A 15,997-nucleotide genomic window follows, 5' to 3' on the forward strand; every position below is an offset into this window, starting at 1 on the left:
CTGGCCAGGGCAGGCAGGAAGCTTGGCTTCCTCCATCTCCAGGGCAACCAAGCCTCCTGCTTGCTCCAGCTCCGTGGCTGCCATCTTGGTTGGGTTAATTTGCATATAGTCGCTCTGATTGGCTGGTGGGCGTGGCTTAAGGCATAGTGAAGGTACGGTCAATTTGCATGTTTGTCTTTTATTAGTGTAGATTGTGTAAGTTTACAGGACACAGATAATCATTAACTGAGGCTTTGGTGCTGGTGGAGACTAGTTAGGTCAGAGTTCTCAGCATGGAAACTTGAAGAGAAACAAAAGCAGGGATACAGAGATGCTGTCAGTTTTGTTCACATCAACATCTATATACTGTAATTCCTGATTATAAATGGATGAACTGTGAGAAAGTGAGCAGAGTTGATTGGTAGCAGGTGGTGGGCACTATGCACAGTGGTTTGGGCACAGACTTTGGAGTTAGACAGACCTGGGTTCTAATGTCAGGTCCAGCAATTGCAGGGTATGCCATCTCCAACCCACTGTTTAACCTCTCTGAGCCTTAGTTTCTTCTTCGTCTGTAAAATGGGGATAAGGCTTCTACTGCTGGAAATAGGGGTTTAATCATCTAAAACCAACAAATGTATCTTTGCTATCCTCCCACCTCCCGTTCTGCTCTTCTCTCACAGTTTGTAGGCCTTCCTCCCAAGTGTCAAGCACTGGGTTAGGTTAATATGCATTATTACTCTGTGAAGCAGGTACTACTATTATCCCTATGTTATACCTCACTAGTTCGATTAAAATCAATTTTTTTCCTTAAAGTTATTTATGTCCACATATCTCAATTCAATCTATATTTATTTCTATTATAATAAGTAAACCAACAGACTACTGGAAGCCTGAAAATGAAGTTACCGTAATTTTGTTTAGAAACACACCATAGAATCAATGATTTTAAGTCTTATTTATTTATTTATTTATTTAAGATTATGTTTATTAAAGCTGGGGACAGTAAAACAGAGGAAAATCTGAAGCTAGAAGAGGCAAGATCATAGCAACAGGAGGAGCCTAGCGGAGCTGCCCTGACCCTTTGGAAACACGAGGAAGGTCGAGCCGAGGCGAGGCTGCCTTGGACTTTTGGAAGGAAAGTCACGGAGGTGAAAGAAGTGAGCCAGCTGGGCTGTATGGACTCGGGAAACAAGTTATAGAGGCAAAAGAAGGGCCCTTGGAGACAGGTTCAGGGGTCAGTTCCCATGAGTTGTCACTGCCTGCTGCTCCCCTGCTTACAAGTCTCCTGAGAAGCCTTGGGCTTAGGAGAAAGAAAGCAAAAATACACGCCGAGAAAAGAAGGTTGGGGGAGGGCCCGGGCGTGCTCAAAAGAGAATGCACGTGTTTTTTTCTTTATCATCTATAACTGATCCCTTCTAAGAAAGCCTACCTTATACCACTGTGTTCTAATAAGCTTTAAAATAACTATGAAACCTTTCTTCTGTTATCTCCTTCCATAAATTAAGAAATGAAACAAATATCTCTGCTAGATTAACAATATTCCTCAGAATTAGGAGAGAAAACACCTTACAACATATAAGCTAACACGCCACCAAAGTCCAATGAGTTTCTTTTTGGGACTAATAAGCTCCTCAACCATTCTGAGCTCACAGTCGGCTTGAGCCCCTTTGCTTGCTCCCACAGCAGCACTTTATGATCTCTGGATGCCCTGCTCTGAAATGCAGACCTGAAATAACATGGAAGTTGCCTATTATGATGGCTTAAATGGAGCAGCAGTGTGTGAATTATTTATTTGGTTCTTTACAAAACTGCTGTCCAGATATATTTATCTATCCATAAAATCAGACTGCTTGGCTGTATACAAGGATTTTGCATTCTGAAAACATTCTGCAGCCGTAGGTTAATGACTCTACCAGCATTCCTAACAGCTAAATCACTGGGTTGGTTCCACATGTCCTGGCAAAGGGCAGGCTGGGCACTTGGAAAGTTCCATGGCTTTTGAAAGGTCACCAAGCCTGAAAGGCATTGTTCTGCTCTGGATTTTGAGTTCCAGATTCTTCCCCTGTGTGTTGCTCTGAGTCACCTTTGTCTAAAGCAGTTAAATTCTTCACAAGCAGCCTAAGAAATTTTGTGGGGTTTCTTTTCCTGTGATATGAAATACTACTTTGGTTAAATCTGTTAAACTTTTTAATGCTTAGTTTTTTACTAGACACTTACAAACCTTTTAGCAAGAACTTTGTAAGCACAAAAAAAAACATACAAACAATATCTATGTCTTTACTGTCCAATATGGTATCCATGAAGCTACATGTGGCTAGAGAAAACTTACTGTGGTTAATCTAAATTGAGATATGTTGTAAGTATAAAATAGATAGCAAATTTCAAAGACTTACCAAAAAAAAAAGTAAATTATTGTCGAAACCCGTTTGGCTCAGTGGATAGAGCGTCGGCCTGCGGACTGAAAGGTCCCAGGTTCGATTCCGGTCAAGGGCATGTACCTGGGTTGCGGGCACATCCCCAGTAGGGGATGTACAGGAGGCAGCTGATCGATGTTTCTCTCTCATCGATGTTTCTGGCTCTCTATCTCTCTCCCTTCCTCTCTGTAAAAGTTCAATAAAATATATTTTAAAAAATAAGTAAATTATTTCATCAATAACTACCTAATGTTGACTGTATATTATAATGATACTATTTGGGGGTCATTGGGTTCAAAAAATATATTAAAATTAATTTCACTTGTATATTTTTACATTTTAAAAATATGGCTATTAGAGCCCTAGCCAGTTTGGCTCAGTGGATAGAGTGTCGGGCCTGGGGACTGAAGGGTCCCGGATTCAATTCCGGTCAAGGGCACATTCAATTCTGGATTGTGGGCTTGCTCACCAGTGGGGGGCATGCAGGAGGCAGCTGACCAATGATTCTCTCTCATCATTGATGTTTCTCTCTCTCTCTCCCTCTCTCTTCCTCTCTGAAATCAATAAAAATTTTTATTTATTTAAAAATATAAAAATATGGCTACTAGAAACTTTTAATTACATATATGGCTCTAACTATATTCCTATTGGGCAGTGCTGGTCTATATTATTTGAATTTTTTTTTTTTTTACCAGAATACCCATCTGAGTTACTCAGTGAACTTTAAAAACTGGTGAACTCCTCCCATGTAAAATGTTTTTGTTTACTACAAAGATTTAAAATTTTCCATCATCTCTTCACCACAGACAAAAGTTCATTTTAATACTGGTAAAACTCTAAAGCACATTACAAAATCCTACTTACACCATATAGCTTTTGGGCTTCTTTTCCAGTGAGCTTTTTTCCAAGTAATGAGATAAATAGTACAACAATGCCATGAGGAAATGATCAAGATTCTTATTCCTTTGGGAGAAGAAAATAAAAGATATTAACACTAACATATTTCAAACCTAAGTTTCTCAAAAACATATCTGAACACAGCATAATAAGTAGAAATACATGTCATCATATCTATCATACAATTAATTTCCCATTTAAAATTCTATTAACTGTAAGAAATCTATTGAAGGTGTAAGAAATCTGATTTTTTCAAACAAGACTTTTTGGAAGGTCAGACATGAAATTATAATTCTGCTAATTGATAACTTAAATTGATGTTTTACTTTTCAATTATTTTTAAATTTTAAAAAGTTTTTATTATACAAATAATATTTTCCCATTATTTAAAAAAGATACACAAATGTAGCAAGTAAAAAGTTTTCTCCTCTCCTCTTACCCCTCTGTCACCATCCTATTCAAGTTTGTTATGAATCCTTCCCTAACTTCCTACAACGAGCATGTCAAACTCAAAGGCTACATGGGCCAAATAAACAAGGTTTAAGTTTATGTGGGCCGCAAAAAAAACCAAAAGCTTCAATTTTCATAGAAACGTAGGTTTATTTCGATAGAGGCACGCTGAATACAAAGGGCTGAAATAAATGAGTAATTATTAACATAAAATAATAGAACATTTTAATAAAAATTAATATTTTTCTTGAACAGTAACTTACCAGACACTGAATAATTTGCACAAATTAATAAACGTAACGCAAATAAACCTATTTTTCTTGTTCTCCAAAAGTGAAATATTTCCTGTTGCGCACACCAAACAAGTCAGTCCAAGACTAATGACGTGGCAATCGGCTACTAAAACATTCGCTACTAGTATTAGTGGGGAGAAATGGTGCGCCTGTGCATACAGCGCGTAAGGGAAATGAATGCAACACGATTATAGTAATCAGTCATTAGCGAACATTGTACTTATTAGTAATTATGTATAACAGGATAGTGTAAAAATTAAGTTACAAATTTTTTTAAAAAAATATATTTTATTGATTTTTTACAGAGAGGAAGGAAGAGAGATAGAGAGTTAGAAACATCGATGAGAGAGAGACATCGATCAGCTGCCTCCTGCACATCTCCTACTGGGGATGTGCCCGCAGCCCAGGTACATGCCCTTGACCGGAATTGAACCTGGGAACTTTCAGTCCGCAGGCTGACGCTCTATCCACCGAGCCAAACCGGTTTTAGCGAGTTACAAAATTTTTATTAAAATGTTTCTTACATACCATTATATTGGCTGGGCTGCAAAAATATTCAATGTGGGCTGCATACAGCCTGTGGGCCATGAGTTTGACATGCTTGTTCTAAAGCATAAACAATCACATATATACCAATACCAATACATATGCATAAATATGCCTTAATATTTTTATAACAGGATAATGCTATAGACACAAATTTTTACAACTTGTTTTTGTCACTCGCATCTGTGTAGCAAGGACCTCTTTCCATAATACTATGTATAGATTTTCCTTGCTCTTTTACTTTAAATTTAATCTTTATTGTTGAAAGTATTACATATGCCTCCCTTCCCCCCGATTAGCCCCTTCTAGCCCACCCCATCCTCACTCTTTTAAACAGCTGAATAAAGTGTTCTACGTCTCATAATTTATGTAATTAGCTCTCTATTGGTAGATATTTAGACACGCCCTGGGTGGGTTCCTCAGTTAGCTGGAATGTCATCCCATACACCAAAAGGGTTGTGGGTTCCATTCCCCGTCAGGGCACATAGCTAGGTTGTGGGTTCAATGCCTGGTCAGGGCATGTACGAGAGGCAACCAATCAATGTTTCTCTCTCACACTGATGTTTCTCTTTCTCTCTCCCTTCCTCTCTAGAAATCAATGAGAAAGCATATCCTTTGGGGAGGATTAAAAATATATATATTACAGACATTACTGCAGTGATTTTCCAAGTAACCATATCTCTGGGTAACTAGATAGGTAAAATTGCTAGGGCATACTATATATGCATATTAAAGTTTCACAAGTCTTGCTCTCCAAAAAGATTGCACTGACTTACAATCCTTTCTCCTTTTCTTTTATACTAGAAGTCGCTGTTTTCTTTCTAAATAGTCTTACAAGACTTTTACTGCCTCCTTTCCAACCCCAAATGGGCATGTTTTCCTTAACTGTATCTTGAGAGCAGGATGAAGGTGAGCATTGCAGACTTTTCGCAGGATATTAATAACTACCGTATTTGCCGGCGTATAAGACGACTGGGCGTATAAGACGACCCCCTAACATTTCCACTCAAAATACAGAGTTTGTTATATACTCGCCGTATAAGACTACCCCCTCTTCCGCACATCTTCCACACACCAAATAAAAGGTAAAACAATATCAGATTTGATTTTAACATTTTAATCCTGGGCAAGTCCCTAGCAAGTTTGCTGGCGTGACAGTTTCACCTTAAAAGCCTTCAAACTCCTCTTCATCATCTGATATTAAAAGTTCATCAACGACATCTTGGTGCCATGATAGGGATGATAGGGGTTTGACTGGTCGACATTTTCTATGCTGTACTGTACAATGGGGCAGTATTGTGGTTGGCTGTTGGCTGTATACAAAGCCTGATTTGATTGGTCCCTGCTCCCTGTTTGCCCGCCCTGTCACTATAGCAGTCTGGTCCACCCTTGCATCAGCATCTCCCTGGGACCTCACTAGTGCGCAAGTGCGAGCTCTTCAACATTCTAACAGGCACCATGATAGCGCAAAATCGCGAATCTTCAATGCATATGTAAAGAAATATACGGTAACCCGAATTTACCACACTCGCAAAATCGCACACAGCCAACCATACACCCAGTATGGTATCGCGATTCGTGATTTTGCGCTATCATACTGGGTGTATGGTCGGCTGTGTGCGATTTTGCGAGTGTGGTAAAATCGCATAACAGCAAAATCGCATAACAGCCGAGCATACACCCAGCAGCGCTGCTGATGCCTGAACGGTATGTGGAATGAAGTGGGCGGGCATCGGGAGGCCACTATGGCACGGGGCAAGCACTATGGGCAGTCTATCTGAAGTGTACCTGGCGTATAAGACGACCCCCCACTTGGAGGCATATTTTTCAGGGCCAAAAAATCGTCTTATACGCCGGCAAATACGGTACCTGTCTTGGGTTGGGTCCTCCCGGAAACCAACCCTGAGACAGAAAGATCTGAGAGTAAGTAGTTTACTTGGGCAGAGATCTCAGGAAACATCAGCATATTCATCTACCGATATGCTCTCCGCATCCCTTGCCCTGGGACTTCATTATGGGCTCCTGTGACTTCTGGCGTCCTCTCTTTGGCCTGGTTCCTGAGAGGATGGCATGCATAGAGCTAGCCCCACGGCCTTTCTCCAAAAATCAGATTTGTCATCATTGATCAGCTATAATTACTTTACAATAAAGGCTAAAAGATCTAAAATGTCTCACAAGCATTACATACCTCATAAATGTTGAAAAAGAACAGAGCCGTTGCATCTCACTCTCTTGTAACAAAAGCAAAGCAACAACTAAAAAGAAAGAAAGAAAAAAAAAAGATGGACAACTGAAAGAACAAAGAGCTGCCTTAGAGGTTCGCACCAGACAAGACATAAGGATGAGGAAGCAGTTACTCACATTTAACGTCATTCAGTGTCACGTTGCCCTTCTGACCCCGTTTCTCGAGGGCTTGAGGTGACCTAGCCTCTCGTGAAGCAAGTCTTTTATCTGTCAACCTGTGTTAGAATATAACAGTCTCTCGTGGTGCCTTGAAAGGTTTTAGTTGATTTTAATCTGTCCTGAGGTACATGAGGCTTTTACTATAAAGTAACAAGAGCTTAAGTCTCATGCTTGGGTTTTGTTTAAGGTCAGATCATTTTCAGATTTTAAAAAAGCTAAAAACTGCCCAGCCGATGTGGCTCAATGGTTGAGTGTCAACCCATGAACCAGGAGGTCACAGTTCGATTCCTGGTCAGGCACATGCCAGGTTGCAGGCTCCATCGCCAGTAGGGGGCATGGAGGAAGCAGCCAATCAATGATTCTCATTATCGCTGTTTCTATCTCTCCTTCCCTTCCTCTCTCTGAAATCAATAAAAATATTTGTTTAAAATAAAATAAAAAGCTAGAAATTTGCCAATAGGCAAATTATCACAGGGATACATTTATAGGGATTTGTAACTCCCACCATAACTATGAAATAGTGCATGCTCTTAACTTGCTGGGTATTTGCGTCTCAGTGTAGAAGGGGAATCATATTTTCTTCAGGTTTGTAAAGGCCTCACCCATTCTGCTGAGAGGTGCTATCATGGTTGGGAAATTAAGATACCTGTCTGCAGCATCAATTTCAGCAAAGTGAACTGCTTTGCCTCTCCTTCCTTTTTCCTTGGGTTCTAAACTTGCAGGTGTAAAACTGTGATAGAAATGAGAAAATTAGGAGCTTACCCTTTTCCCAGGGAAAAAAATAATCATATCATGATCGTAGCTTATGTAACCTTAGGACTAGGACATGTTATGAGTGGGCCTAAAGGGAATTTGAGGCACAGCAGTATTCAACTGATGCATTTACATTTGGAGCAATCATCTAGAAAAAGATTAAAATTTCAATCTTTATATTCAGCCTCTACGTATCCACAGTTTCAAAATACTGTAATGCACAAAACATTTCCATATGAAAATGTAGTAACTTCACAAAAAAGGAAGCTCATGATAAGTCTGGAAGAATTTTTTAATTTATTGAGTACCCTTTTCTTAGTCTCATCCCTACAATTCAAATTTCTTGCCTTACTAGTTTGCTTGAGATAATTTGAGGCTAGAGAGCCCTAACATAAGAAATTTTGAAAGAGTACATTTGGGACTATCATGTAGTCAAGCCTATGAACTAAGTCAAACAAACTTAGAATTATAAAATCAAAACTTTGGGGTTAGAGGACATCGAAAAGGTCATCTAGTACATGGCTGGCACTGATGGAGCGGTCAGAGAAGCTGACCCAAGTCTTATGGTTTGAAATGTTTAAGGGCAGGAAGTGCCTGCCCTTAGCCAATAGTCAGCATTTACTGCTAAATCTCTAGTCATTCTCTGATCTCTGGACATGCCTTCCCCACTTCTCACTTGTCCCGAGTGGCTTGTCACCTGACCGAAGTCATTCTCTAGCTCCCCGACGAAATAGATTTCTTTGTGAGGGCCCTGCCTAGCTCTAAAGGCAGCCTCTGCTCTCAGTGCCGTTGGAATCACTAAAAAAATCACTAGTAAGAATCTGTTTTTGTCCTTTGAACTGTACCTCTGATTGACTCCTAAACCACAGTCTGAGGTAGTTCTGTACCCTCCTATGGCCTCCGCACACAGCCTCCCCGTCAGCCTGACAACCCATTTAGAATCTGATCCTTTCACAGCTGCATTTTGTTCGTGTGTTTTCCTAATATTACACAATAATCATGTTGTTTCCCTTTGCCCTGAAATAAATGAGGAAAAAAAATCATATTTTCCCTGTAGAACCCGCCACTAAAATGCAGAGGGCTCTTGGCTTCCATAGGAGTTAGAGCTCGTCAGTGACGAGTTAGTAGTCTTCTCTTAGGCCATAATGACAAGAGCAGGTCGAGGTTTCTGGAGGTGTAGGCTCCTCTGCTGTATGTTCTCAGAGGAGTCAATGACTTTGGCAAAGACTCATACAGGCTGCTGGTTCTCTCCCAGCTGGGAGTAGGGGCACTTGAGACAAGAGGGATAGGAGCGCTGACACTGTGTCAGAGAGAAGCATGCCTCACGGGCCAGCCTAGATTGGCCTGTGAGTGAAGGTATTTCCTCTTTAACAAATAAGAAATGGGCATGCATGCTGACGAATTATGCAACGCCATCATCTATTCCTCACAAGGCATAATTATTTCATTTTATAGGTGAGAGACTGATATTAGCAGGACTAAGTAACTTGACAAATGATACTCACCTAGTAAGCAGGAGAGCTAGGAACTGAACCCAGGTCTCCCTGCAAACCACTCTTTACTGTCTCTTCCTTGACTGCCTGTTAAGAAATAAAGACCACTCTTGCCCTGCCTGTTACTGTGTGTCCATTTCGTGCATGGAGGCTATGGGTATCCTGTTGTATTCTGATAGGTATCTCCCTCAGGGTACAATCTGAAAAGGTAAGGCAAGATCTGCCCATGAAGAGGGTGCTAGGTCTTCTCTGAAGGGTAAGATTTCCAGCATCATTCATGCAGGAAAGAGGCCAGGAAATGCAAAGTGGGGCAGAGGATGGGGGTCCTCTTCTGATTTGAACTTGAGAATACCTAGAAGGCCGCAACCTCTTGTTGGCTAGCAGGTGTAAAAGGTGGCCGGCCCATGTGGAAGGGGGCTAACACCAGATAGAATGTGAATGCCCCTTAGATCAAGCTGTTACTTTGCAAAGCAAATTATCTGGATTCACCAAACTCCAAATTTTCCTCCTCGCTTCTGGCTGCTCTTTCTTCAGTCTCCGAAAGCCTCCTTTCCCAGTTCTGTCCCCTGAATGAGGGCCTATCTCAGGGTTCCATTTGGTTACCCCCTTCAATTCCTCTGAGTGATTTCATCTACTCAATACCAATAACTCACAAATTTATATTTACACTTCAGATCCTTCTGCAGACATAAAACCTGATACATCTGCCTATTGCACACCTTTGCTTGGGCATCCTACAGACACCTCAAGCTCAGTATGTCCAAACTGAACTCATTCCCCTTTAACTTGTATTCACTATTGCTATTTCCCCCATCTCAGCAAAGTGCCACCACCTGCCCAGGTGTCCAAGGCAGAAAATGTGTCATCCTTAATTCCTCCATCACTCTTAAGCCCTCACAGTCCACTAATCATGCAATTCTTCAATATCTTTTCAATTTCTCTACTTCCCTCTCTTCCCTCTGCTACCATCTTAATTTTAGCCAGCATCATCTATCAACTAAGTTTCTGCAATTGCTTTTTTTTATTAATCCTCACCTGAGGATTTTTAAAAAATTGACTTTTAGAGAGAATGAAAGGGAGAGACATCTATATGAGAGAGACACATGGATTGGTTGCCTCCTACACGAGCCCTAACTGTAGAGCTGAGGATCCTGCAACCCAGGTACGTGCCCTTGACCAGGAATGGAACCCGAGACCCTTTGGTGCTCAAACCGGTGCTCTGACCACTGAGCACACCAGTCAGGGCAATTGCTTCCTTTTCTAATTTTTTTTTTAAGTTTTAAAATGTTTCTACTGATTTTATTGAGGAAGGGAGAGGGAGAGAGAAACAGATGTGAAACATCAATTGGTTGCCTCCTGTACAAGCCCTGACTGGAGATGAAACCCGAAACCTGGACATGTGCCCTGACCGAGAATGGAACTAGCAACCTTTCAGTGTATGGCATGATGTTCAACCAGCTGAGCCATGCTGGCTGGGCTGCAATTGCTTAATTGATCTCCCTGCTTCCAGTCTTGTCTCCCTCCAAACTATTTTCCATGCTGTAGGCAGAGTCATTTTCCTAAGATGTGGTTCTAATCACAGGCTACTTCCCTGCTTAAAACCCTTTGATGGCTCCCCTGAATCCTCTGAATAAATTTCAACTTCTTCAGCCTGGAATGCAAGACCTTTCCTGATCTTGCCTTGGTCTCCTTATCTCTTAAGACTTGGAAATCTCTACCCAGCCTGCTGGACTACCTGCAGTCCCAAACATGCCCCATTCCCTCTCAAGAATGTGCTTTTGCACGTGTTCCTTCTGCCTAGAATGCACGCTCCTCCTCCCCAACCCTATCTCCCTTTGCCTTGTCAACTCCTGCCCCTTCTCAGACCTTGGCTTGGCTAGCCCCTCCCCCAGGAAGCCTTCCCTGTGTTCTTGGCTTCAGGAAATGGTCCAGCCCCCGCTTGGGTACTGGGTCAGGGTACTTGGGTGAACGTGGCTTTCCTCTGCCCTAGCCCAGACCACGGTGGCAGTGGTAGCAGTCACTGGTGAAGGAGCCCCAAGGGGAGCAGCGACCTCAGGGAAGAGTCAGGGTCAGCAGCGGTGCCAACAAAAGCTCCTCCTCCTAAGGGCAGCCTGGAAGAGTTTGGTTTATTTTCAGTAAGGAGAGCAACACAGATATCCCTCCCGCACTTGCAAATTCCCAGGCTTTTTTGTATTACCTCCTTCCAACCAGTGGAAAAACTGCTTCTGTCTTTTCCAAGGTAACCTGTGATCTTGATCCTATTCCTACCTTCCTTCTTTTCTCCTCCATTTCTCCTGTCTCCCCTCACCCCCCCAAAAAACAACAACAAACAAATGTCCTACCTTGAATACAAAACGAACAAAAATCCCCTACCCTTAGTACTGGACCCCCTAAAGGGCTTACCATCTCTTTCTTTCCTTTTTCACTAGTAAACATACTGATAAGAGTACTCAATTTTTGCCTTGGTTGGTGTGGCTCATTGATTAGATGTCGTCCTGCCTCCTGCACTGAGAGACAGAGAGGTTGCTGGTCCCATTCCAGTCAGGGCAGACGAGGTTGTGGACTTGATTCCCAGTCGAGGGCATGTGGGAGCCCTGGAAGGCAGCCTATTGATGTTACACCTCCCATCCTTGTTTCTCTCCTCTCCCTTCCTCTCTAAAAATCAATCAACTATTCTTTTAAAAATAAGAGTACTCTATTTTTGCTAGTTTCTCATCTTTATCCCAGACTCTCCCATTTAATTTCTCTCCACATCTAGTTCCCACCCTATTGCCTTCCTGAAAATGCTGCTCACCTAGGTCCCTAGCAATCCCTAACTTGTTAAATCCAAAGGAAGTCCTCTTTTTAGTATTTGCCCCACCCTGAGTTCCCTTTAGCATCTACCAGCTCTCCACTCCAATCCCTTAGAAAATTTTCTTTTGCCTCTGAAGGCCTGTGTGACTCAGGGTTTTTCCTTTGATTCATTCATCTAATCATTTTTCCTCTTTGGCTAACTCTAGAGCAGCGGTCCTCAACCTTCTGGCCCTTTAAATACAGTTCCTCATGTTGTGACCCAACCATAAAATTATTTTCGTTGCTACTTCATAACTGTAATGTTGCTACTGTTATGAATCGTAATGTAAATATCCGATATGCAGGATGGTCTTAGGCAACCCCTGTGAAAGGGTCGTTCAACTGCCAAGAGGGTCGCGACCCACGGGTTGAGAACCGCTGCTCTAGAGGGAGTCTTTGACTCTCCGTTCTCCTGCAAGTCATCCCCCTACCCCCCTCCTTGGTTTGCTGCATAACTGTCTTGTCTCCCTAGTTCTAATCTCACCCCTCCATGCTACCTGGGAGAGGGCTAGAGCATAGATGCAGTGCTGTCCGTATGCTCAGTAGACTTGTGGAGCAATACCAAACAGAACTAGGTCTGGGAGCAGTGACTTCTGCCTCTGCAGCACCCGCCCTTACCACTGCCCCTCTCAGCCTCCTCTGCCTCTGCCCTGTCTCATCACCATGCACTGGGGTGGCCTCTCCCTGCAGCATTGTCTCTGGAAAAAGGAGCCCTCTCAGGAGCCCTCTCTGACTTCAAACCTATATTTTAACTTGTGATGGGATATGCATAGACTTTGAAAGAGAATCAGTATCTCTATTACCATCAAATCCAAACACTAGCCCTGACCTAGAACAATGTTCTGCTTTCCGCTTCCCTCGTATTGTCCCTAGCAGCTGGACTCCCAAGGTGATCCTGACACTCTGAGGTCTGCCACCCAGAGTTGCTTTAACACAAAGCAGCCCCACTACAAAGAGCTGCCCTCCCATCCATCCTTCATGGTGTTCCTTTCCCATCTCTCCTAACTGGCCCCAATTTGTATATTCCACCGAGTTCATAGTAGGGGTGTGCTTTTTTTTTTAACTTTTTAAATTAAGGTATAACTTACATGTAGTAAAGTACGTAACTTTTAAGTGGACAGATTGAAGAATTTTTTACTATGTACATATACCCATGTAACCATCACCCAGATCACTATATCGTCCATTTCCAGCCTCTTAGAAGATTCTCTTGTACCTTCTCTCAGGCCCTTGCTAGGTGATAACTCCCTAAAGCTGACATTATTCTGACCTCTATCGTTACAGTTATTTTATTTTTTTAAATTAATTTCAGAGAGGAAAGGAAAGGGAGAGAGCGATAGAAACATCAATTTTGAGAGAGAATCATTGTTTGGCTGCCTCTGGCACACCCCCAACTGGGGATCCAGCCAGAAACCCTGGCATGTGCCCTAACGAATCAAACCGTGATCTCCTGGTTCACAGAGCAACACTCAACCATTGAGCCACGCCAGCTGGGCCATTACAGGTTTTTTTGGTTTACTTTAAACTCCTATATAAGTACAAGCATATTTACATTTTTGTGTCTAGCCTTTTTTGTTCAACATTGTGCATGTAATCCCCCTTTCAAAGCAACCATCTCATGTATATTCTTCAAAATTAGTGGAAATCAATCAAGCTATTTTCAAATAATAATTTGGTAATAAATGAAAAGGAACTTTCATTTATGAATATGAATATTTTATGAATAAGGAAGTCGATGTAAAATTGATATCTGTAATTTACTAGTAGGCTTGTATGGAAAATAAGATAAAATTAGTTTTTAAAAATAATACTAATTCTGCCCTAGCCAGTTTGGCTCAGTGGATAGAGTGTCAGCCTGTGGACTGAAGGATCCTGGGTTTGACTCTAGTCAAGGGCATGCAACTCGATTGCAGGCTCCATCTCTGGTGCCAGTCAGGGCGCATGTGGGAGACAACAAATCGATGTGTTGCTCTCATATCAATGCTTTTCTCTCTCTCTCTCAAAGTGTGACAACAAAAAAATGTTTTTGAGATATCACCAGATGTCCCTGAAGGAGTGAAATCGCACAATGTTCAGAACCATCAGTTTCTCTCTCACTGTCTCGCTCTCCCCCCTCCTCGTCCCTTCCACTCTCTCCAAAATTCAATGGAAAAATATCCTCAGGTGAGGATTAATTTAAAAAAATTTAAAAAACTAATTCTTATATGAGAGTTAGTTTTAAAATACTACAAATTTATTTCATTTATAAAGAAGGTAAGTAAGTAAAAAGTATGGCCCACATTTTCATCATAGAAGAGAGGATTGAGATGGCCTTTTAATATATATGAAGTTTGCCCAGCCAGGGTGGCTCAGAGGTTGAGTGTCAACCTATGAACCAGGAGGTCCCTGATTCCTGGTCAGGGCACATGCCCTAGTTGTGAGCTCCATTCCCAGTAGGGGATGTGCAGGAGGCAGCCAATCAATGCTTCTCTCTCATCATTGATGTTTCCTCCCTCTCCCTTCTTCTCTGAAATCAATAAAAATATACATTAAAAATATATATATATATATAAAGTTTGAAACAAAATGTTGGCACTTAAATATTTATATCTACATGCACTTGTGCTTTAAAAATGTATTTTGTCTGTTTAATCCCAATGCTATCTTGCTGTCTTTCTCATTGTCTATCTCACACTCACTGAGTATGATGTTTCAGGAGCTACCCAACAAAATTTTCTGAGATATCTGAGAACAAAACCTGAAATCACTGCTTTGGAAATGACTGATTACTCAAGTCCTGAAATAAAAACTCAATGAAATATAAACTTTTGATTATGATTCTAATGTACTGTTTAGCCTTTAAATTATTTAATTAACATTAAATAGAATGTAACTATAAATTACATCTGCTTAGCCAACTCCTTTCCTGGCCTCCAGCCTCATTTGTCAAACAGTTTAAAACACGTATCCATGTGAACATGTCATAGCACCCTCAAACACATCACAATTTTACCTTTCAGTCTGTGTGTGGGTATTGGGCAATCCCAGCCCCCAATTACTCAAACCAGATATCTGGCGGTCAGTCTAAACACCTAATTCTCCCTTTCCCTGCACACCCAGGTGCCACATTCTCTCAATTCTATCCAAATATATTTTAAATATTGCTTAGTCCTGCACCTTCTCTTTATTGCTACCTACATGGACTTAGTCCTGACTGTTTCTACCTGTGTAACTATTTGTAATCCTCCTACGACTAACCTTCTAATTGATCCCCTGCCTCTCCTCTTCCTGTGCTTGAATCTAGTTGATTTATTGAAAAATAAATATTTGGTGAATGTCTATTTTGTGAAGTTCTGTAAATGGCTCCACGGTCAGGAAGATGACTCAGATAGTCCCTATCATTGAACGGGTTTACATTGGTGGGATTTCAGCAGGTATTTATTTTACTCTCTATACCCTTTTGTATTGTTTGAATTTTTCTTTTTTTACTCCAAGCACATGTAATTTTTATAAAGGCTATAATAAAATTTTATTAAAATTTACCTTCTGAATTCAAGACTTTTGGTTTCATCTCTCCAGTACCACATGCCTAATCGTAATCCCATCTGTTGTAAAATGAAATGGTTGCAGCAAAAATAATTAAAAGTTCAGTTTACAATCCACATGTCCCAATCAGCATTTCACAGTAATTCCCATTGGCTGCTCTACGGAGAATCTTACAGTGGTGTGTGTGTGTGTGTGTGTGTGTGTGTGTGTGTGTGTGTGTGTGTGTGTGTTTTACTTGAAGTCGGGACTTTCTCCCTCCTGCGTGGTTTAATGTGGTTTCAATAGGAAGGATGGGGAGTTCCTATCTGCACTATCTCAAGGCCCCTCATGCCAATTAACCGATTAACTGGGATTCGGACCCCGATGCGCTGATGCCCGGGACAACCGCGAACGCGTGGAGGAGTCAGACACA

The 15,997-nt window shown here is 41.5% G+C and overlaps 1 protein-coding gene across 1 annotated transcript in view; it reads right to left on the minus strand.

Moving 5' to 3' along the window:
* The window catches only part of PPP1R36 (protein phosphatase 1 regulatory subunit 36), a 25,569-nt gene extending 9,844 nt beyond the window's left edge, over positions 1–15,725 (minus strand). Inside the window, exons 1-5 of the mRNA XM_006760092.2 lie at positions 15,583–15,725; positions 7,629–7,712; positions 6,941–7,038; positions 6,768–6,834; positions 3,258–3,356 (exon numbers count right to left, since the gene is read on the minus strand). Coding sequence (XP_006760155.1) covers positions 3,258–3,356; positions 6,768–6,834; positions 6,941–7,038; positions 7,629–7,712; positions 15,583–15,644 — 410 coding nt within the window. The 5' untranslated portion in view covers positions 15,645–15,725. The remainder of the gene's footprint in view (positions 1–3,257; positions 3,357–6,767; positions 6,835–6,940; positions 7,039–7,628; positions 7,713–15,582) is intronic.
* Between the last annotated feature and the right edge of the window lie 272 nt (positions 15,726–15,997).

Source organism: Myotis davidii, unplaced genomic scaffold, assembly GCF_000327345.1.
Source record: "Myotis davidii unplaced genomic scaffold, ASM32734v1 scaffold337, whole genome shotgun sequence".
Taxonomy (NCBI): Eukaryota; Metazoa; Chordata; class Mammalia; order Chiroptera; family Vespertilionidae; genus Myotis; species Myotis davidii.